This window comes from Cucurbita maxima, unplaced genomic scaffold, assembly GCF_002738345.1.
Source record: "Cucurbita maxima cultivar Rimu unplaced genomic scaffold, Cmax_1.0 Cma_Scf00022, whole genome shotgun sequence".
In the NCBI taxonomy this organism is placed as follows: domain Eukaryota; kingdom Viridiplantae; phylum Streptophyta; class Magnoliopsida; order Cucurbitales; family Cucurbitaceae; genus Cucurbita; species Cucurbita maxima.
The window spans coordinates 1992308-2013714 of record NW_019272038.1 but is presented as its reverse complement, the minus strand read 5'-3'; the positions used below and the strand labels follow the sequence as shown (position 1 = coordinate 2013714).

The following is a 21407-nucleotide window of genomic DNA, read 5'->3' as shown; positions in this document are numbered from 1 at the left end:
GGCTCGATACCACTTGTAATTATCAAGGTGGGATCTCACAATCCACTTTTAGTGTCGGGCTCTGACACCATTTATAACCATCCAAGTCCATAGCTAACACATATGGTTCTCTTTGGGCTTTTTCTCTAGAGTTTTCCCATGTTAAAAGACATCTACTAGGTAGAGGCTTTCACGCCCATACATAAGAAAGAATGTTTTGTTCCCCCTTTCCAACCGTTATGGAATCTCACAATGTCGTTTTTCCAAAATATCGACTATCTATCGATTTCTTTCTCTTCTCCTCCCAACCTCTCACATATAATATTTTAATTATGTAATTATTTTTAAAGTTTGAAGCAATATCATCAAATTATGTTTAATTCCCCGAAATGTTTGTACCAAGTTTGTTATATTTTATCTATACCGGTAGTATTTAGGTTTCTAAATTTTTGTACTCGACATTTTTAGTTTATGATTGAGTTTAATAGTATTTTATGTTCGTAGATGGAGATGATGGACAACTCAAAGATATTTTTGAAACACTTTTAAAAATTAAAATATATTTTTGAATTTTTTTTTAAAATTTAAAAGTATTTTAAAAATAAATTATTAATGGTTTCAAATAAAACTTTTAATTAAATATTTTTATTAAAGTAATTTAGCATATAAAATATAATATATTTTAAAGAACACAAAATAAAATGGAAGACTAGCCACGTGTCCTCATTTTTAATTTAATATTTATTAATTATATGCTTTTTGTTATTCTTGATAAAATTGAATTATAATAACAATATATTAATAACTAATACAAAAATCATTAATCATTAATTATTAGCTCATCATTAATGTAAACAAAATGATAATACATATAATTGAGAGAATTAAAGTTACACATCTTTTTTGCCTTCAATTTTGGAATATATTTTTTATGAAAATTAAGCTAATTGAATTATAGGAAATTAGAAATATATTTTTGAATGATCGGAGCGACGAGGTAGCTGTATGTAGCTTCGGTTGGATGAAAACTATCCCAAAACACGAACTTGTTGGGATCGTTGCAGGTCTTCACAAATTTGTTACAAAGAAACGTCACCTCGATCTTCCCACTTCCACAACACCCTCTATCTGCAACTTCAAACCCTAAAATAATAACAATTACGAGCGTTTTCAGCTTTTCAATTGTTCGGTTAAGCTTGTGCTCGATTTACTATTATTTTCAATAGAATAGTTATACGAGCGTCTACACTAATTTAAAATGTGAGAGAAAACGGAGCATATCGAGATAATTGTATACCATATTTACGATAGTTTTGGATGATATCAAGGAGAGGATGGTAAATATCCACGTAAACTAGTTTGCTGTTAGGCAGTGAAGTTTGAAGTTGATCCAAAGCGGTGTGCAATTTTCCATTGAAGAGCTCTGCAGCAGCGTTGTACTCATTTACGCACACCCTTTCAATCCCGCCGGCCAAGGTTCTTTGCGACGGCACACACCCCAACGGCGGTGCCCCGAAGAATCCGATTCTCCGCCCACCGGCTGCGTACAATCCCTTTAAAGAAAATAAAACGTTAAAATTTAGATGAAAAAGAGAAGGTACTTGCATGTGGTGAATGAAACAAAATGCATTTAATTAATTGATATTAAATTTAAAATAATAATAATAATAATAATCAAACTGGTAACGACCAAGCTCATCACTAGTAGATGTGGTCCTCTTTGGACTTTCCTCACCTCTACTCAGGAGAGGTTTCCACACCCTTATAAGAAACGTTTCCCTCTCCAACCGATGTAGGATCTCACAATCTACTTTTCTTGAGGGCCCAGCGAAGACGCTAGCACGCCGCCTAGTTTCTGGCTCTTATACCATTTGTAACAGCCTAAGCCCATCGCTAGCAGATATTGTCGACTTTCCCTTCCGGGGTTTCACTCAAGGCTTTAAAATGAGTCTAATAGAAAGAGGTTTCCACACCCTTATAAAGAATGTTTCCCTCTCCAACTGATGTAGAATCTCACAATCTACTTCCCTTGAGGGTCCAGCGTCCTCGATGGCAAGCCGCCCGGTGTTTGGCTCTTATGCCATTTGTAATAGCCTAAGTCCATCGATAGCAAATATTGTCTTCTTTAGACTTTCTCTTCCGAGCTTTCACTCAAGGTTTTAAAACGCGTCTACTAGGAAGAGGTTTCCACACCCTTATAAGAAACGTTCCCCTCTCTAACCGATGTAGGATCTCACAATATACTTCCCTTGAGGGCCTAGTGTCCTCGCTGGCACGCCACCCGGTGTCTGACTCTTATACCATTTGTAACAGCGTATGGCCATCGCTAGCAAATATTCTCTTTTTTAGGCTTTCTCTTCTGGGCTCTCTCAAGGTTTTAAAACGTCTCTACTAGGGAGAGGTTTCTACACCCTATAAGGAATGTTTCGTTCCCCTCCAATGCATAGAAACTAAATATTTTTTAAATTAAAAAATAGAAATAGTTGAGAGACTAAACTTTGTACCTCTGCAAAAGCGGAAGCATACCGAGCCATGAAATCAGTGTACGAATCGATATTGAATTGAATTTGCCTTATTTTTGCAAGATAAAATGTGTTAGCAATGTCGTTGCTTCCCGCCGCCACCATGAACAAGCCATTGGCTATTATGAACTTTGCTCTCGCTACTCCAACCACTTCTTCTAGCTTCTTTGAGTATTCTATAAACATGCCTAATTGCTCTTCAAGTGATATTGCTGGCTGAAAATTCAAGAACCCATTTAGCTCATAATTCAAAATATCGTCTCGTGTTCAAAGTTTATTCATTACCGCTAATTGAGAGGTCAGAGGATCAAATCCAGCACCACCAGAAGCAAAATTGACACCCGTAATTAGGTCTTTGGGCCGTAGACTCAAGTTAGCATACGGTGGTAAAAACTCTTTGATACCCAACGCATCAACTAACAAAACAAACAAAAAGAAATCGATAACATTGGTCCAAGCCATGTAACCGAAAAAAATTTGAACCTCTACAATTTAATCGAACGAGGTTAGTTTAAACCTAGAAGGTCAGAGGGAACTCTGCCATTGGAAAATCGCCCGGTTGCCTGTTGACCGAGAAAATCCCTACCGTATGGCGGATAGTTGCACTTAGCTTGAGTGATGAGATTGTTATTGTTGCCTGTATCGACAATCGAGTCCCCGAACACGAAAACCGCGGGGACGGAGTAACCGGGAGGAATGTTTATAGTAGAACTAGCTAGTTGAAGACAAAGGAAAAGCTTGACTGCTATTGTGAAGTGGAGTAAAGGCATTGCTATTGTGTAGTTCAGCCATTATTCTGGGAAGGTATCTATATATGTATGAAGGGGTTACGTATTTGTTTGGTGTGCCTTCCAAATTTAATGCTAATAATGAAATGCCGGTGGAAACGTGGCAGATTTGGATTGGAAGACACCGTCTTGGCCCACGCTTCTATTTTTGTATTGGATTTGAATTTATCGGGATTGACAGGGATCGAACCTGCACCTTTTTGTCTTGATAGAACGGTGTTGTGACCGATTGAATTTTAGTCTCGAAACGCGTTTTAGAGAGGTTTCGGGTAAGGAATATTTTGTTCTCATCTCCAACCGATGTGAGATCTCTCAATCCACCTTTCTTGGGAGTCAACGTCCTCCACCTCCCGTGGGGGTTTGACTAATTGAACTACAGTCTCGAGAACTCTAATGTAAGTTTTTCCATACCCTTATAAGTGATATTTTGTTCTTTTCTTCAACCGAGGTAAGATCTCTCAATCCGCCTCACTTGAGGGTTAGTGTCTTCCACCTCCCTTGGGGGTCTGACCAATTGAACTACTGTCTCGAGAACTCTAGTGTACGTGTTTCCACACCCTTATAAGCATTGTTTCGTTCTCCTCTCCAACTGATGTGGAATCTCTCAATCCACCCCAACGTCTTCACTGGCACACCACTCGATGTCTGGCTCTGATACCATTTCTAACCATCCAAATCTACCATCAGTAGATATTTTCCACTTTAACCTGTCGTATCGCCGTCAGCCTCACAGTTAAAGGTGTTGTTATCCTCCGCTTATTATTATTATTATTATTATTATTTATTTTTTTATTATTATTATTTTTTGGTAGAACTATACTTTTAATATGTATCTCATTCTATTTATTATTTTCATTTAATATTCCCCCACCCCACTGTATTAACTAACACCAAACATGAAATAATAAATAAAAAATCGGGTTGAATTTCTTATAATCTCTATAATAGTTTCATATTTCGTACGAACGTATTTAAACGTTTTGCAAAATTCAAAAAACAAAAATAAGTTTTTGAGTAAGGTTATACTCGAGTTGGACTGAAAAAATCTTTTAGCTAGTGACTTATGAGACCCGAACAAGGGTTAGGTTGTGAACTCTATTCAAGTTATCACCCACTTAACCAATTTGAAATTTCGAGACGGTGTATTATTAAACTGTTGTGTTCGTTGAGGTTACGTGATCTTAAATAATTTGTGGTCTCACATTTATGAGATAATGAGTTGGCCCTTTCACGTTTATGATATTAGAAGATTTAATTCACATTGATTTAAAGTAGTACCATCTTCCTGGGCCATTTAATAGTTATCAAACTTTATAAGATCATGACATGATCGGTCATGTCGATAAGCGTTTGTTTGAAGTTACTAACTTGAGTATGTATAAATTAGATATTTACCAATATGAACATAGCTCAATTGATTTAGATATATATTCATTGACCAAGAGGTTAGATGTTCAAATTCTCTGCTTTCATGTGTAGTTGAATTCAAATAAAAAATGTTAGAGGTTCGAGTTATAACTCGAGTTTCACGTGTTGAACGAAAGGAAGAGTAACTATCGGTCTTTGATCTTCCTAACTTTGGATGCCTTTGGTGTCGAAGAGAAAGACAATATTTTGACTATAGCCCATGTGGTAGGTTGGGCATTTAATTTAAAGTTTCCTTCATACGCTTCTAACTCTTTCGAAAATTTGAATGCAGTTTGTATTAGTGTTCATATGGATTCATAACGGTTTGGTTCTTAATGTTCAAATTTGATTTTAGATTGGTCATTGAAATTTGAAAATTAAAAACGATTCATAAATAGCTTTTAAGTTTAGTTGTCACATCCGAGTAAATGGAATGATACATGAATGAAACAAGATTATATCCAAATGACAGGGATTTTGAGGATAGGATCGTTAAAAGAATTGGAAGCCACTATGTATACGAGCCATGTGCACTTTTGTTTTTGGTGGCTTAATCGTAGGAACTTCATGGTTAAATGTGTTTTATTCTCCCAGGAATTTTTCTTAATTTTTTTAAAAAATTTAGGAATATTTTTGGAATAAAATAGAGTATATATATATATATATATATTTATTTATTTATTAATTATTAATTTTTCAAAAAAATTTAGGAATATTTTTGGAATTTTTCTTAATTTTTAAAAAAAAATTTAGGAATATTTTTGAAATGAAAGAGAGTAAATATATATATATTTATTTATTAATTATTAATTTTTCAAAAAAATTTAGGAATATTTTAGGAATTTTTCTTAATTTTTTAAAAAAATTTAGGAATATTTTTGAAATAAAAGAGAGTAAATATATATATTTTTATTAATTATTAATGTACTTTAAATTAAATTAAGAGTTGAAAAAGGTAGGAAAAACAAAAACTGGATTTTTCCCGGTAAGCAACAGCCGATGGGCGAAAACGCAAGAACCAAATATCGAACTCGGGAGAATGATTTCCGTTTGCTCTGCTAGAGCAATTCAAGCTGCACCTTCAATTCAGTTGTTTTTCCCTCGAAACCGCGGAAGAATCTCTTATGATGTTCTTCGAATCGCCACCAATCACTCTGCCAGATGCTCGGGTTCCGATGAGTGTGGTGAAACTCTTCCTGAACCGACAACCAATTACGCCGGAATGAGACTGGAAGAGATCGTGAAGACAAATTCCGGTAAAGTTCGTATTGATTCTTGGATATCCTGCCGCATCGACGGGATTAGTAGGGCTCGTGTGCAGTCCAGTATTAGGGCCGGACTGGTTTCAGTCAATGGCCGAGTTATCGAGAAGGTAACGACGTTTGTAGCTTATACTCCTGAAGAAGAGCTGCATTTATGACTCTTTGATTGTCTCTCTGTTTTTCATTTGGCTTCTTTCAACCATATATTTTATGCTCGAGCAGGCTTCTCACAATGTTAAAGCTGGGGATAAGATTAATTGTACAATTTCGGAATTGCAGCCATTGAGAGCTGAACCTGAAGATATTGATTTGGATATAGTTTATGAGGATGAACATGTTTTAGTAGTAAACAAACCGGCGCACATGGTAATGATTCAAGAGACGTTATGCCTCAAGTTCGATATTATATGCTTAGTGGCAAGCTTTTGTCTGAAATTTGTAAAAGATTGTGATAGTTGTTTGATTTCTCCTTGATTCAGGTTGTTCATCCAGCTCCTGGGAATGCTACAGGAACACTAGTAAATGCCATTCTTAACCACTGCAGTCTCCCAATGGTTACCACGACAAATGAGGAGCTTCTGTCAGACATGGATATTTCTGATGATGAGCTCAATTCCATTGAGATTTTATCTTCTAGAGTTTCTGAGGCACCTATTCGTCCTGGAATTGTGCATAGGATAGATAAAGGAACTAGTGGATTGCTTGTTGTTGCCAAGGTGATTTACTGTCCCTTTTCAGCTTGCTTGCAGCTGCTTATCTCAAGATAAAATCAAAACAATTCTACTTTGGTGTTTCAAGAATTTGCAGCCCAAATGCTCCTCTCCCCGCCCCCCACCCTAACTATATCTAACTCCGACGTTTGTTGCATTTGAACAACAGGATGAACATGCCCACGCTCACTTATCTGCTCAATTCAAGCAACATTCTATTGAGAGAGTCTATATCAGTCTCACATGTGGAGTTCCACCCTCAACCGCTGGACGTATCGAGGTACCAATAGGCCGTGATCCGAATAATCGTATTCGCATGAGTGCAGTATCTAGAACAAATAACAATTCACATGCAAAGTACGCTGCTAGTAGGTACTTAGTTTTTCTTCGTCAATTATTATCATATGAAACGCAATTATAAATCTACTGGCTCTTGAAATGCTGTCTTCCCCATGTTACTACCCTCATTTCGTATTGGAGGTGTTTTTTTTATAACTGTGTACAGACAGGGTCTTTTTTGGTATTCATTTCATCAGATTAATGAAATGGGTTCTGTTTCCTGTAAAAAAATCATCTACATATAAGGCCAGAACTAAAAAGTAATGATAATATAATTGTCATCATCATAAATTTGGATAACTAATATTTAGAAAGAAAACTCCACATTTCCAACAGACTTTTGGACAGATTGCTCAAACTCTTGGCTGGACTGGTTGTTTATGTGAAGAGGTTAAGGTGGTGCTTCTAGAGACATTGTCATGTTGGTGGCTTAAAGGCAAAGCTAGGACTATTTGAAAGAATGCAACTTGAGCCATCCTTTGAAATATATAAATAGAAAGGAATAACATAATTTTCAAAGAGAGTAACAAAGCAGTAAGCTTTGGAGTAAATAAATAGAAAGGAATTATAGAATGTTCAAATAGAGTGGTAAAATTTTGGTTGGGTGACTGTATCGTACACTGCCTCCTCTTGTACCAAATTTCCATAAGAATTTTGATTGGGGTCCTGTACTCTTGTTATGGATCCCCCCTTGTGCTCTTCAGGAGGAGATGCCTCTTCTCCTTGCCCTTTTTTTGTATTCTCTTCTGAAAAAAGATATATTCATCTCTCCCCCTCGAACTAGTTTGCGAGATACATCTCATCCAACAAAGTTATGCAAAATTTACAGAAGTAATCTCTGGGATTTTCATTTCCATCCTTGTCCCATCTCTCATTATGGTGACATCAATATGAATTTAAGGATTAGTGGAGAAAGATCTTTTGTTTTTTGTGTTTACTTAGTTATTTTTCGATTATAGAAACTATTTTAATATTATTAAGCTTGGTCATTCATTATGCTAAGTTGAAATGGCGTACATTTCACAGGTACAAAGTTATTGAAAATTTAGCTCAAGGAGGTTTTTCATTGGTCGAGTGGAGATTAGAAACAGGCCGCACACATCAGGTGCGTATTGTAAACTTCTTGCTCCTTAAGCTGCTTCAGAGGGCAATGAATATATATAACAATCCATCTAACAATGCGTTTTCACCAATCACCATGTATGCACGTGCATAGACATATACATTCTTTTGTTTCAATAACATTTCTGTACGCTACTGCTTTTGTCTTCAAGTCATAGTGTGTGCATACGTACGCTAAACAATTTAATGAGTCAGAGTCACACATTGAACGTACAAGCAGCCATATTTATCATGCCAAGTTTCAGTTCTTTCCTCTTTCTGAAAATTGAAATGTAGTTTTTATCACCACTCAAATCTTAGGAGTGAATATTTGTGAAGTAGATCCGTGCACATGCGAAGTATATGGGAATACCCTTACTTGGAGATGAGGTCTATGGAGGTACCAAGAGCATGGCCATGTCGCTGCTTCGGACTAGAACATCATCTAGTAGTCACAGCCAACTTATGCAACTTGTTTCCTCATTAGAGAGGCCTTGCCTTCATGCTCTAACTCTCGGGTTAGAAAATAAATTCTTAAGAGCTCATTTAGTTACATTCTTTCTTGTTCTCTAAAATAGCTTATAATTTTGGTTTCTTATTTCAAAGTTTTTAAAACTTGGAATTTCTATTTTTCTTCGCTAATAATTGTATGCATAATATCAAAACATCTATGTGACATATATTTGGAATATCTTATTTAATTTTCAGTTAAAACTTCCACATTTTAAAAGAAATTTTTTAGAGAAAGATAAACAAGAATGATTGCTAATCACAGTCTGTTCTTTTTTAAACTAAAAAGAGAGTGCAAAAGCAAGAAATGTTATAGAAATTTGTTTTTTTTATTTCTTATGATAAAAGCGCCAGAAATAATACGTGAGGAGCAAGAAACAAGATCGTAGTATGAGTCTTGGCTTGTTCTTTTCTTCTGTAAACAACTAATCCAAGATCACTGAACAATTGTAGGTTTATACATCCTCACACAGGGAAGAACATACGATTTTCATGCCCACCCCCTACAGATTTTGCTGAAATTCTGGGTCAGCTTCGTCAAATTAGCACAAAAAAGGTATCTCTCAAGTATTGATGAATTCTGTTATCTTCAACCCAAGCTCTTTTCATGGTGATTAGTGGTTTTATTAGCATTTATCCATAAAATAGGACAATATCAATCAAGAATGGTCCGGGAGCTACTTTATAGATAACCTAGATAGCTAATATGTGCATTTGTGCCTCTTTTTTGGTCGCCTCCTTGACATGTTAGTTAATACCATGTATTTTCTATTTCCTACCCATGTGGTACCTGCTTCTTGCGTTTGAATATCTATTTTATAGGTCTACTTTCCTTTTGTACTTCATCTTATGAAGTCAACTGAACTTAAAAGAAAATCAAGTTGTTTAATCAATGAGTGAGGATTTAATCATACATAAAATGTGTTAAAGTTTCAAATGGTTTTTCTTAGATATTAAAACTGTGAGATCTCACTTCAATTGGAGAGGGAAACGGAACATTCTTTATAAGGATGTGAAAACCTCTCCCTACTAGATGCGTTTTAATACCTTGAGAGGAAGCTTAGAAGGGAAAAATCAAAGAGGACAATATCTACTAGCGGTGGGATTGGGCTGTTACAAATGATATTAGAGCTAGCCACCGGGCGGTGTGCCAGCGAGGACGCTGGCCCCCAAAGGGGATGGATTGTAAGATCCCACTTCGATTGGAGAGGGGAACAAAACATTCCTTATAAGGGTGTGAAAATTTCTCTCTAGTAGACGCATTTTAAAACCTTGAGGGGAAGCTTAGAAGAAAAAGCATAAAGAAGACAATATCTGCTAGTGGTAGGTTAGGTTGTTACAAAAGTATCGGAGACATTATAGATATAAAGACATAATATAATAACTAAAGAGCAGACAGAAACATAAAAGTCTTCCTTCTACTCGCCTCTTATATGTAGTATGAACATAGACACTATTTTATCACACTTATAGCTATTCCAGATAATCTATACAAAAGAAATAATTGGGTTCATAAGCTTAATTTTAAAGATTATACGGGAAACAAATTCCCTGAAAAATATTGAACTCTACATCATCAGGAAATTTCATATCATATCTCATTGTTTAATCTCTTGTAGTCCTAATACATAGTACACACTGAAATAATTTTGAGATTTACAACCACATTAGCTATTGAACAATGGTTGCTGCCATAGAATCTAAGCGGGAGAGGTGGTTTTTGCGGTGTATCAGTTTAACCATTAACAGAGTGTTGTGATTAAAATTGCAGGTTACCAAATCTTAATTGAGATCCTTCAGTATCTGGCATACACACTCAGCGTCAAACGACTCGGGCATGAAAGACCGAGAAGGTACATTTGGCCCTAATATACGACCATTTAAGTTGGGACGTTTGGAAAATAAATTGAACTTTTTGGTAAATGACATATTTTTGGTTGGTGTTCTTGGAAATTCAACACTGCTAATTTGATCTGATATGAACAGGGAATGTTCCTAAACTCAATATCCCAATATCGAAATCGAGGCATAGCAGCACGCAACAATGGCATTAGAAATGGAAACGACACACCGTATCGGTACTCTTGATGGTGCTTCTACGGTCGAGATGATCGTTGCTTGTGTTGAACATTCGCCTAATCGCCATGTCCAATGGAACCTCATGTTTCACTTAATATTGATGGTAAGCCAGCCACCATTGCTATTAATCCATAGGAATGTAGTTGAATATTCATCATCATTCAATTGGAAATATATTTGAAAGACTGCAGTAAATTGGGACTCCCTTGTGTGAATTCAAATTAGGCATTTTGAACGTTATGAACATTACAAGTTACTAAGTTACGACATCCCTTTGTGAGGTTGTTTATCTCGGGGTTTAGGGATTAGGGTATGAAATGTTTTTCTCGGTGGAAAGATTCAAAATTTATGAAGGTTGTTTATCTCGGGGTTTAGGGATTAGGGTATGAAATGTTTTTCTGGTGGAAAGATTCAAAATTTATGACATCTTAGTCGAGGTTATATATATAACGGTGACCTGTCACAACTTGAATCATACTTCAAAGTGACACTGAACTTAAACCATAATAACCAACTCATCACGTACACCAAAATCCCACCATTAATTAGAAATTAAACTTTCGAACCCTCAAATTCAATAAGTAACACGAACTCCTTGATATCTAAGAATCTCACCAATAAGCTCTCCTTTACCAGACCCTACGTACCTTCCTTTAATCTCTCCATCTCTTATGAACAAAAACGTCGGCACTTCGACAACATCCATGTCCTTCAAAAACTGCATACAGCTCTCGTTCTCATCGCCGTTCATTCTGGCGAACACCGCCGTGTCCATTTTCTTCGACAACTTGATCACTGTGGGATAGACTTTCACGCAAGGTCCACAATGCTTCAACCCCACGTCCAGTACGATCAGCTTGTGATCCTCCTTGTGCTCTTGTATCAGCTTCTCCACATCCTCCCTGCTGTGTAGCTGAACAACTCCTGAATGGTTGTCGCCATAGTATAATACGTCGCCCTCCAGCTGATCCGGTCCGATCCCTTCCTCCTCGTGGATCTTCTCCATGTTCTTGTAGAAGCTGGAGGACGAAAAACGATACTTTCTTAAGTGATTTTAGAACGTAGGAAGCGTTTTACTTTAAAGCTAAACTCATCTCTTCCTTTCAAAACTACTCGCACTATTCTAAAAGTTGTAATATTAACAGTGATCTTATACCTTTATAGTACAAAAACCGTTAGAATATTGGATGAACAATCGACATACCTAATTAACACTCTTCTAAACTTAATCCATACACGTATTCTAATCACCCTTACGTTATCTCACGTCATTATCATTTAATGAATAGATTTATTTTTTAAACTACATTTAAAAACTATTTTTTTAATAATTTTTTTTGTGAAAAAATTACATATCTTAAAAGTTAATTGATATGTTTGCTATTCATATACTAATTTTTTTTGTTACATTTAGTTTTGTATTTATATTTTAATATAATAATTTTATTAAATTCAATAAAATTAAGATTTATGTAAATTAAATAGGCTTTAATTTAGATATTTAAAACCCAAATAAATTATAAATTAATTAATTACAAGAGGAATTTTACCTGAAGTGAGGAACCTTCTCGATTTTCTCTCTGTTACAGAGCTCTTTGGTTTGCTCCGATTCATCGCCCATCACCAAAATGAACTCCACATCGTTACACGTTTTGCTGAGGGTCACCATGAACGGGTACATCCGGCTGCTCTGCGCGCTGTGTGAAGCGGCGAATTCCACCACAACCAGCTTGCTCTTGGCTTTCTTAAGGGCTTCATCGAACTCCTCCGCGCTGTGGACTTGCTGGACTCGCTCATCGCCGGTGGGTTTCTTCACGCTCGGAGCAGCGGTGGCTTTGATTGTGAAGCCGCGGCGGCGGTGGGAGAGGTGTAAATTTGCAGAGAAGGCGGCGGGTTTGATGAGATTGGGGATGAGGGAGGTGGCGGAGAGGAGGCGGTTGTTGTGGGTGTGGAGAGAGAGAGAGGGTGGAGGTGTGGTGAGAGAGTGGGAGAAGGAAGCCATCGGAGTGCGGCGGAGAAAGGGAATAGAACAGGGGAGGCTCTGTTTCTGCTCTGCTCTGAATTGCAGGGGATGGCTATGGAGTTATCAAGAAGATCTTAGTGAAGGGGGAGCTTTGGATGACCACACATTTTCTTTGCGGCTGTGGTTTGTTCAAATGGGATGTTTTTTAGATGATTTTTTTTGTTTTGTTTGTGGTAATATCTTTGGGAAATTAAAAGGAGTGATTGTTGGATATGTTGGGCTCGGAAAGCTTAGATTTATATTTCGGGACCCTCATATGATTCAAGAACGTAGCTTTTTGAACTCTATAATAGAGCTCGTTACAGAATGAACCAAAGTAACCAATGATACTTTTATGAAAAATGGGTCGAGAATAGCACGGAGTATGACTATCTGTGTCACGACCCAAGTTTTGAGATTTCAAGAAATTGGATAATCATGTAAAGACGAAATTAAACACAAACAAAACAAAATAAGTGAAAAATACAATAAAATTTCCATGCCATTTTAAGAGACATTCCATATTAGTACCTACCAAAAGTTCCAAGTTATTTAGTAAAAAGGTATAGATAATAATAAATAATAATAATAATAATATATATATAATAATAAATACAAAATCAACCCTAAAAAGATTACAACTAACCGACATTTCGAGTTGACACCTCTATGTGACAGGACAGCTCCCAAACACCTCCCCACCTCGACTGGAACATGAAAAAGAAAGAAAAATGGGTGAGGATTGTGAGATCCCACATTGATTGATTCGAGAAAAGAACAAGTGTCAACAAGAACGCTGACCCTGAAAAGGGGAGAATTGAGAGATCCCATATCGATGGTAGAAGAGAACGAAACATTATTAATAAAGGTGTAAAAACCTACTTAACAATAGAAGCAGTTATAAAAATAATAATTATATTATTATTTTTTTTTAAGAAAGGAAAGAATTAAATGTTGATTATTGTCAGAGCCCACACTCACTGATTAGTTGTATGTTCCCAAAGCTAAATTTCATTGACCAGTAAATAACTTTTTTTTTTTATTATTTTAATCCTTAAATAATGTGGTCAACATTTTTCTCTTGTTTTTCCACGACAAAAATGTAGAACAACGACAATGCAATTCAACCTAATACGGCGCCGTTTCCCTGTTCGGAGTACACGATGTAAGTCTCAATCGCCGCCGTGTTAAACCCATTGAAATTGGACCCAGCCGCCGCCGTGTAAGCCCCCATCTTCGGCCAAACCAGCCAATCTCCAACTTCCAAATCCGGCAGCGGGTATCCTGTCAAAACAGTGTCCAATCCGTCGCACGTGGGGCCAAACACGGTGGTGCCATACATTTTCATTCCGCCGCACGTGGGGTTTTTCCGGTTAGATTTCAAAGCCAACGGCGTACAAGTCACCGTCGCGTGATCGTACAGTATACAGTTCATTGACCCGTAAATCCCGTCGTTAATCCAATACTCCCTGTGATCGCCTCTTACCCTTTTTCCGATGACATTGACGGCCAGAGTGAACGCCGATTCAGCAAAATACCGACCAGGTTCAGCCATGACGGTGATATTCAGCTCCGCCGGAAAATACTCCTGCAGGGCTGAATTTATCGTTAAGGCCGCTTTTTCAAATTGGGGTCCGGCGGTGAACCCGCCGCCGATGTTGAGCACATTCATAGGCGGAAGGGCAAGTCGGACCGCCGTGTCGAAAACCCCTCTAGCTGCGGCGATGGCAGAGGAATAAGCCCCTGTTTCAGCATCCCCACTTCCAATATGAAAAGAAACGCCAACGACGGCGAGATCAGCCGCTTTAGCAGCTTCAAGAAGAGGGATAATTTCTTCCGGCAGTGCGCCGTATTTCTGTCCCAATTGGCACCGAGCGCCGCCATCTTCAGGCGGTTTGATCCGAAGCAACAGGGCGGATTTCGGGTGGCAGGAACGGATTTTCTCGATTTCATAGACAGAATCAAAAGTGGTGAGATTAACGCCGACATCGGCGGCGAATTTGATATGGGATTCTGGTTTACAAGGATTGGCGAAGACAATTCGGTCGGGGGAGACGCCGAGAGCTAAAACAGCTTGGATTTCGGATGTGCTGGCGCAATCAAAATTGGAGCCAAGGGCGGCCATTACGGCGAGGAGAGCCGGGTTGGGGTTGCATTTGACGGCGTAGAAAGGGCGGACGGTCGGAAGAGATTGGGTCCAGAGGTTCATGAGGGCGGTGATGGTGGCTAAGTCGAAGATGTAGAAGGGTTCGTTGGGGTTGTCGGAGCTTAGGGCGATGGATTGGAGGAAAGGGAGGAGGCCGTGTTGGGGAATCGGAGTGATGGATTTTGGGCTGAGGCCTGGCGCGGTTTGGAGGAGGAGGTGGTCGACAGCCATGGCGGCGGTCAAGAAGAACACTTTGGGAATTGGAAACAGAGGAGGGGGAGAGCTCTATAAATACAGCCTAAATTATAAAATATAATATAATTAATTACAACTTTATTGACCGTTGGATTTGTTTAAAATTCAAACCTATTTTCATGTATTTTTTTTAAAAGTTACAATATTATTATTTTTATTTCTGAGAGGAATAGAAATTTAAAAATTATAATTACCACACACGCAAAAAGAGAATGTTGTCGGGAGTTGCTGGTCGGTGCAAAGTCGTAGGTGCAGGTCAGTTACAGGGTTCTCAAGTTGGATGCGAGTCAGTCAGGCTAGTTTGTGTGATGTGTCTCCATTGATGCCTGATACGTGTTCTCTGCAGTTCAAGATGCGTTGCGGGTCTATCCAGTCACCACATGTTCGTTGTGATACAATTAAGAAAATTGAGAGCGGTAAACCCTAATTTTTTTTCAAAATAGTCAACTATTTGTTGATGTGATATTTAATGTTTGAATTGAATGGAAATTGGAGGAGAAACTTGCTTCCCACGCTACCAATTCATGGCATTCAAAAGCCAATTAGCCCCCAATTGTGAGTTTAATTCTTAGTCCAAAGGGGTGGTGGGCGTATTGGACTTGGGGTTCAAAGTTGTGCCATTTTAGTCATATAGTGCGTAATATTCAATTGAATACAAGCTAGAAAAATGGGAGACAAGAACCCAAGAATGGAAATTTTGAACTAAGAACACCAAAAAGTCTCAAACTACGTGCCGCACCCAACCAATCTATCACGAAACATTTTGGGTTTGAAAATTGATTCGGGATGGTGCATCAGGCTCATCGAGTTTCGTTTGATTGGTTGTTTCTAGTCTGTCGTTAGTCTGTCGAGTTTCGTCACTAGATGAAAGATGATAGGGAATATGAAATTTTTATGTCTTACCCACTTCTATTGACTTTAGTAGTTTCTTGACCATGAGATCTCACGTCAGTTAGAGAAAGAAAGGAAACATTATTTGTAAGGGCAATGTTCCTCTCCCTAATAGACACATTTAAAAATCGTAAGACTGACAATGATACGTAATGGGCCAAAGTTGACAATATCTATTAATGGTGGACTTGAGTTGTTACAAATGGTATCCAAGCCAGAATATCAATAAATGGGACCCCAAGAGGTGTGAATTATGAGATCTCACATTGGTTGAAGAAGTGAATGAAGCATTCGGGTGTGGAAACCTTTCTTCAGTAGACGTTTTTTAAAATCGTGAGGCTAACGACCATATGTAACGAGCTAAATCAGACAATATTTGCTAGCAGCGGGATTAGGTGGAGAATGGTAATACAATATTTATTGGTAGGAGGTGACATGGCTCATAAACGATTTGAGTAAGCAAGATGAGTGGATATGGAGGACGTGGCAAACCCATTGAAGTTTGACCCAGTTGCTGACGTGTAAGCACCCATGTTAGGAAACAACAACCAATCATCCACCTCCAAATCAGGTAGCCAAAAAGTAGTCGAAATTGTATCAAAAGCATCGCAGGTTGGTCCAAACACAGTGGATTTGTACAGATCAGCATTTCGACACGTCAGATTTTTAGGGTTTGAGGTGGTGGCTAATGGTGTGCACGTGACAACCGCTTGATCGTTGACTATGCAGTTCATGGAACCGTATATCCCATCAGTTATCCAATACTCCCGGCGATCTCCTCTCACGCGCTTCCCGATTATGTTCGCCGCCAAAGTAAAACATTTCTCTGCAAAAAACCGCCCTGGCTCCGCCATGATCACCAACCCTTCTTCCTTGCAGAAATGCTCCGATATCGCTTCTTTGACGGCCACCACCGCTCCATCAAAGTGCGGGCCAGCCGTGAAACCGCCTCCAATATTGAGCACCTGTTAAAAATTTAAATATTTAAATATTTGACTCTTTATAATAGTCAGTTGAGAATATTTATTAATTGTGGTTGGTTTTAGCAAATATTATTATTATTATTATTATTATTATTATTATTATTATTATTATTTATTTATTATTATTAGTTTGAAAATACCCTTTGCATTTTTACCTTCATTCTTGGCATCCCTAGTCGAACTGTAGCATCAAACACGGCTTTGATGGCAGCTATGGCGATACGATAAAGGCCCGCGTCGCTACCTCCACTTCCAATGTGGAACGAAACACCAACGACATTGAGTTCTGCAGCTTGAGCAGCTTGTAGGAGCGGCACTATCTCATTCGGGAGTGCACCATACTTGGAGCTCAATGGTGACCGCGACGTAGTGTCCTCCACGGCATTGATTCGGATCAACAATGAGCATGTTGGGTGGCATCGTTTGATCTTTTTGACTTCGGCTATCGAGTCGAAAGTCATCAAGTTAACACCAACACTTGCTGCGTACTTGATGTGGGACTCAGCCTTGCATGGGTTGGCAAAGATGATTCGATCGAACGACACACCAAGAGCCAAAACGGATTCGATCTCAGCTCGACTAGCGCAGTCAAAACTAGAGCCCAGAGCAGCCATGGCACCAAGAAATGCAGTGTTGGGGTTGCATTTGACGGCGTAATACGGCTGAATCATTGGTAGATGACGAGACCAGTGGTTCAGGAGATTGATGAGGAGGCCAAGGTCAAGTATGTAAAAGGGTTCTTTGGCTTCTTTTTGGCTCCAAATTATGGATTGAACCAAACCCAAGATTCCATTTTTATTGAGCCAAGTGATCTTCCGACCATTAATCCCCGGAGCCATTTGTAAGCTCTGTATGCCGCCACCTGTCTCCGCCGCATTCGCCAGAGGGAGTTGCTCCATGTTCATGAAGAACAGCTATTCTGTTACTTTGAAATTAAACCTAGTAATTGTCAAAATAACTATAATATTTCAATTATTGATAGAAATAAATTATTTATAAACTTAGATCACTTTCCCTTTGGACGTTATTTTGATATCTAGAAACTAAATTTAATTGGATTCTAAAATTTATAAATAATTTTAGAAAGGTTTCTTATAAATTAAAAATAAAAAACACGACTAGTGAACCCAACCCTACTCTAAAATTTATAAATTAAAAATCATAAAAGTTGGATTGGACTAGACTTTTTTCGGTTGGAGTTGGGTTGAATTTTTAGAAAATTAAAAGTTTGATTCGGTTCTCAGGTTGACATTTTTTTTAGTTGGGTCAACCCAACCAACTCGAAATTAAGGTTACAAGTCAACCCAGCCCAACCTAACCCTACCCTACTTATTACAAAGACTAAGAATATTTGACTTTTGTAATCTGTGCTAGTGATGCATTGTTATTTGTAAATGTTTGATATTCGAGCTTTATGAGATTCCAACCTAACTCAATCCGAAAATAGAGAGTTGTGTTGTGAACTCTATTTGGATTACTCGAGTCATCAACCCAACCAATTCGAACTTTAGAATTGGTCTAAATTTTTTTTACAATAACAAAGTATGTTCGAACAGAATTTTCAATAGATAAGACACTATTATCATCCTAAACGTCACGGTAGTTTTGAACAAGAAATATCAATAAAAAAATTTCGATATGTCGGGTTGAAATAACACATGGAAAATGAGACAATACCTTAGAAGAGCAGTTTGAGACAGTAAAGAGAATGTTGGGAGGAGGAAGAGCTGGTGAAGGTGACGTGGAAATGGGATTGCATTACAAAAAGTGGGAGAGGGCCTTTTATATATGTGGAGATGTGGTAGCTACAAAATAGATATTTACAAGCTTTATGTTGAATAAAATAGATATTCACGATTAAAATATTTAAATGTCAAAATTAATAATATCATTAATGTAATTAAAATATCATTAATGTAATTAAAAAAAAGAAAAAAAAACGTCAAGGCCCGACCATGTCGCTCCCGCTATTCAACTAGTTGTCTTCCTCGCTCTCTTTTTTCTCTACTTCTCATCCTACCGTGCGACTTCATAAACACTTTGATTATTGTGATTAGTTGCCGCTTGTAGATGCAGGAGAATTTTTTCTCTCTGAACTACATATATCTATGTCTTTCAACGTCACCTGCATTCGATTCGATTTTCACTTCAATTAAAAAAAAAAAAAACCATGTAATAAATTAAAAATAATGCTAATTAATTGTTATTAATTAGTAATTTAATGTTTTCATAATTAATTATTGCATTTACAGTACAATAATGAATCGAGTTATTATATCATTTTAATAAAAAAAGATAAGTATATACTTTAACAAATTAATTTCTTGCAGTAGAATAATTAAATTAATCCACTTTTAACTTTTAATATAATTTTATTTGCGGTAAATTTAATACAGATGTGTTAGGTAGGTAACTTGTTCGACAAGACTCTAGTAACCATTCTAATAGACGATGTTCGAGGTAACTTGTTCGATAAGACTCTAGTTACCATTCTAATAGGTGATGTTAGTGATTTTCATTCTAGCTCACGTTTGTGGTTAAACCATAGATTTGTGTACTAATATGCATAATCTTTGTTGCAACAACTCACAGGGGTTTTGCCCTTGTGCTAGTTGTAGCCATGAATCGTGGTTAGTAAGTCATTTTTCTACCGTTTTAAAGGTTTTTTTTAGAGTGAAAAACTATATTATAATATTAAAAATTAAGGAAAAAAATTATGCAAGAGCTGATTTCCATGAAAATAAATGAAAAATTTTACGGGAATAAATATTGAAATAAGAGGTGGAGACATAGATGGGACCGGGAAGGCCTCCCTGTTCCTACGCTTGACATCTCTATTTATCAATTTGGTCCAATCTGAGTGGTTCAACAATTTGGATCATCGATTCAATGGTTTTATTCTTATTCACGATTTGTTCAACAAAATTTTTGTGACATCCTACAATCCCACGTTGGTTGAAGAGGAGAACGAAACACCATTTTATAAGAGTATGAAAACCTTCCCCTAATAGACGCGTTTTAAAACTTGAGGGGAAGCCCAAATGGGAAAGCCCAAAGAGGATAATATCTACTAGCGGTGGATCTGGGCCGTTACAAATGATATCAGAGCCATACATCGGACAATGTGCCAGCGAGGAGACTGTTCTCTGAAGGGGGTAGACACGAGGCGGTGTGCCAGTAAGAACACTAGGTCCTGAAGGGGGTGGATTGTGACATCCTAGAATCCCACATTGGTTGGGGAAGAGAACAAAACACCACTTTTAAAGCCTTGAGCCTAAAGAGGACAATATCTGCTAGCGGTGGAATTGAGCTGTTACAAATGCTATCAGAGCTAGACATTGAATTTTTTTTATTTATTATATTGTTTAAATTAAATAGGAATTATTTATGATTGGTATATTTCACGGGAGTCCTTATAAAATTGAGTTATTTCAATAACGAAAACATGTATATTGCAAGATTAAAAAAATTATGTATATAAAAAAAAGCTACATTGATAAGTAAATAATCATCTTATAATAATATAACAGGTGAAATAAAAAAAAAAATATTCAAACCAAGTAAATAAGGTTATATTATAAAGTTATATAAAATTAATCTTAACTCATTTTTATTATAATAATTATATTGAATTTTATTTTTATTAACCATTCTAAACAAATTAAAAGCCATGTTTTTTGCAATATTAAATAATTATGAGATAAAGTTTAATATTTATTCCATCAAATTCGACATATGTAATTTAAAAAGACATGGAGAATATTAAGGATGTCACATGCATATAAATGAAACTAATTACCATATATTAAAATGTGTATTTTTAAAGTGCATTAATTTATAATATAAAACCTTGTGATAATTTTTTTATTAAAAAAAAACTAATTTTAGATTTTTATTTATATTTTTTAAACCGTGTTTTCTTTAAAAAATATATATATATATATATATAATAAAATAATAATAATAATTTGAAAGTCATAACATATCAGATCTTCAAATTTAGATGAACAAGAAAACGAAAAATAAGAAAAAAAAAAGTAGAAGTACCTCAAAAGGGTTTCGATATCTTTGGACGAGACACTTAAATTTTGAAGCAATGAAGAAAGAGCAGCTAAGATATTGGCGCGGCTCAATCAAACTCAGCTACAGTTTAAACCCACTACATGCACGACGTACCGATAGCGTAATTGTACTTGTAGGTATCAATCTGAGTGAACCGGGCCAATATCAGAACGACTATTTCAAGCTAAACGAAGACGATCGGGTATTCTCGTTCGCAAAATGGCTTATTGTAAGAAGAAGAAAGAGAGGCGAAGTAGGGATTTGTGGGAGTGGGGAATGTGCAAGAAAGATGAGATTTAAGGGAGAAAGGGTTTAGGGTTTGAAGGATAGCATTAAAGGCAATGGACAACCAAAACCCTCCAAAAAGGACC

At 37.0% G+C, this 21407-nt stretch overlaps 5 protein-coding genes and 1 long non-coding RNA gene across 7 annotated transcripts; 2 read left to right on the top strand and 4 right to left on the bottom strand.

Annotated features, from left to right (window-relative positions):
- Positions 1 to 805: 805 nt before the first annotated feature.
- Positions 806 to 3296, bottom strand: LOC111496255 (GDSL esterase/lipase EXL3-like). 2 transcript variants are annotated; one of them, XM_023146633.1, is made up of 5 exons: positions 3019 to 3296; positions 2787 to 2917; positions 2484 to 2717; positions 1277 to 1532; positions 806 to 1122 (listed from the first exon to the last, which is right to left on the bottom strand). In XM_023146633.1, exons 1-5 carry the CDS (start codon positions 3269 to 3271, stop codon positions 932 to 934), a joined length of 1065 nt encoding a protein of 354 aa, XP_023002401.1. In that variant the 5' UTR covers positions 3272 to 3296; the 3' UTR covers positions 806 to 931. The 2 variants fall into 2 exon arrangements, with proteins under 2 accessions (XP_023002401.1, XP_023002402.1); XM_023146634.1 differs by having other exon boundaries at positions 806 to 1107.
- Positions 3297 to 5650: 2354 nt separating this feature from the next.
- LOC111496217 (RNA pseudouridine synthase 2, chloroplastic) lies at positions 5651 to 10902 on the top strand. The gene is made up of 9 exons (XM_023146584.1): positions 5651 to 6068; positions 6181 to 6324; positions 6438 to 6674; positions 6838 to 7040; positions 8034 to 8112; positions 8451 to 8626; positions 9072 to 9174; positions 10390 to 10471; positions 10605 to 10902. Exons 1-8 carry the CDS (start codon positions 5736 to 5738, stop codon positions 10402 to 10404), a joined length of 1290 nt encoding a protein of 429 aa, XP_023002352.1. The 5' UTR covers positions 5651 to 5735; the 3' UTR covers positions 10405 to 10471; positions 10605 to 10902.
- Positions 10903 to 11105: 203 nt separating this feature from the next.
- On the bottom strand, positions 11106 to 12793 carry LOC111496287 (thioredoxin-like protein CDSP32, chloroplastic). The gene is made up of 2 exons (XM_023146683.1): positions 12248 to 12793; positions 11106 to 11716 (listed from the first exon to the last, which is right to left on the bottom strand). The coding sequence occupies exons 1-2, from the start codon at positions 12697 to 12699 to the stop codon at positions 11272 to 11274; spliced, it is 897 nt and encodes a 298-aa protein (XP_023002451.1). The 5' UTR covers positions 12700 to 12793; the 3' UTR covers positions 11106 to 11271.
- A 901-nt stretch (positions 12794 to 13694) lies between these two features.
- LOC111496226 (ornithine decarboxylase-like) lies at positions 13695 to 15102 on the bottom strand. Its single transcript, XM_023146595.1, has one exon. The coding sequence runs from the start codon at positions 15074 to 15076 to the stop codon at positions 13823 to 13825; it is 1254 nt and encodes a 417-aa protein (XP_023002363.1). The 5' UTR covers positions 15077 to 15102; the 3' UTR covers positions 13695 to 13822.
- Positions 15103 to 16092: 990 nt separating this feature from the next.
- Positions 16093 to 20289, top strand: LOC111496388. Its single transcript, XR_002720447.1, has 3 exons — positions 16093 to 16153; positions 20141 to 20143; positions 20257 to 20289. It is a non-coding gene; the product is annotated as an uncharacterized LOC111496388 (long non-coding RNA).
- Positions 16381 to 18681, bottom strand: LOC111496223 (ornithine decarboxylase-like). Its single transcript, XM_023146591.1, has 3 exons — positions 18652 to 18681; positions 17130 to 17913; positions 16381 to 16956 (listed from the first exon to the last, which is right to left on the bottom strand). The coding sequence occupies exons 2-3, from the start codon at positions 17877 to 17879 to the stop codon at positions 16432 to 16434; spliced, it is 1275 nt and encodes a 424-aa protein (XP_023002359.1). The 5' UTR covers positions 17880 to 17913; positions 18652 to 18681; the 3' UTR covers positions 16381 to 16431.
- Positions 20290 to 21407: the final 1118 nt, after the last annotated feature.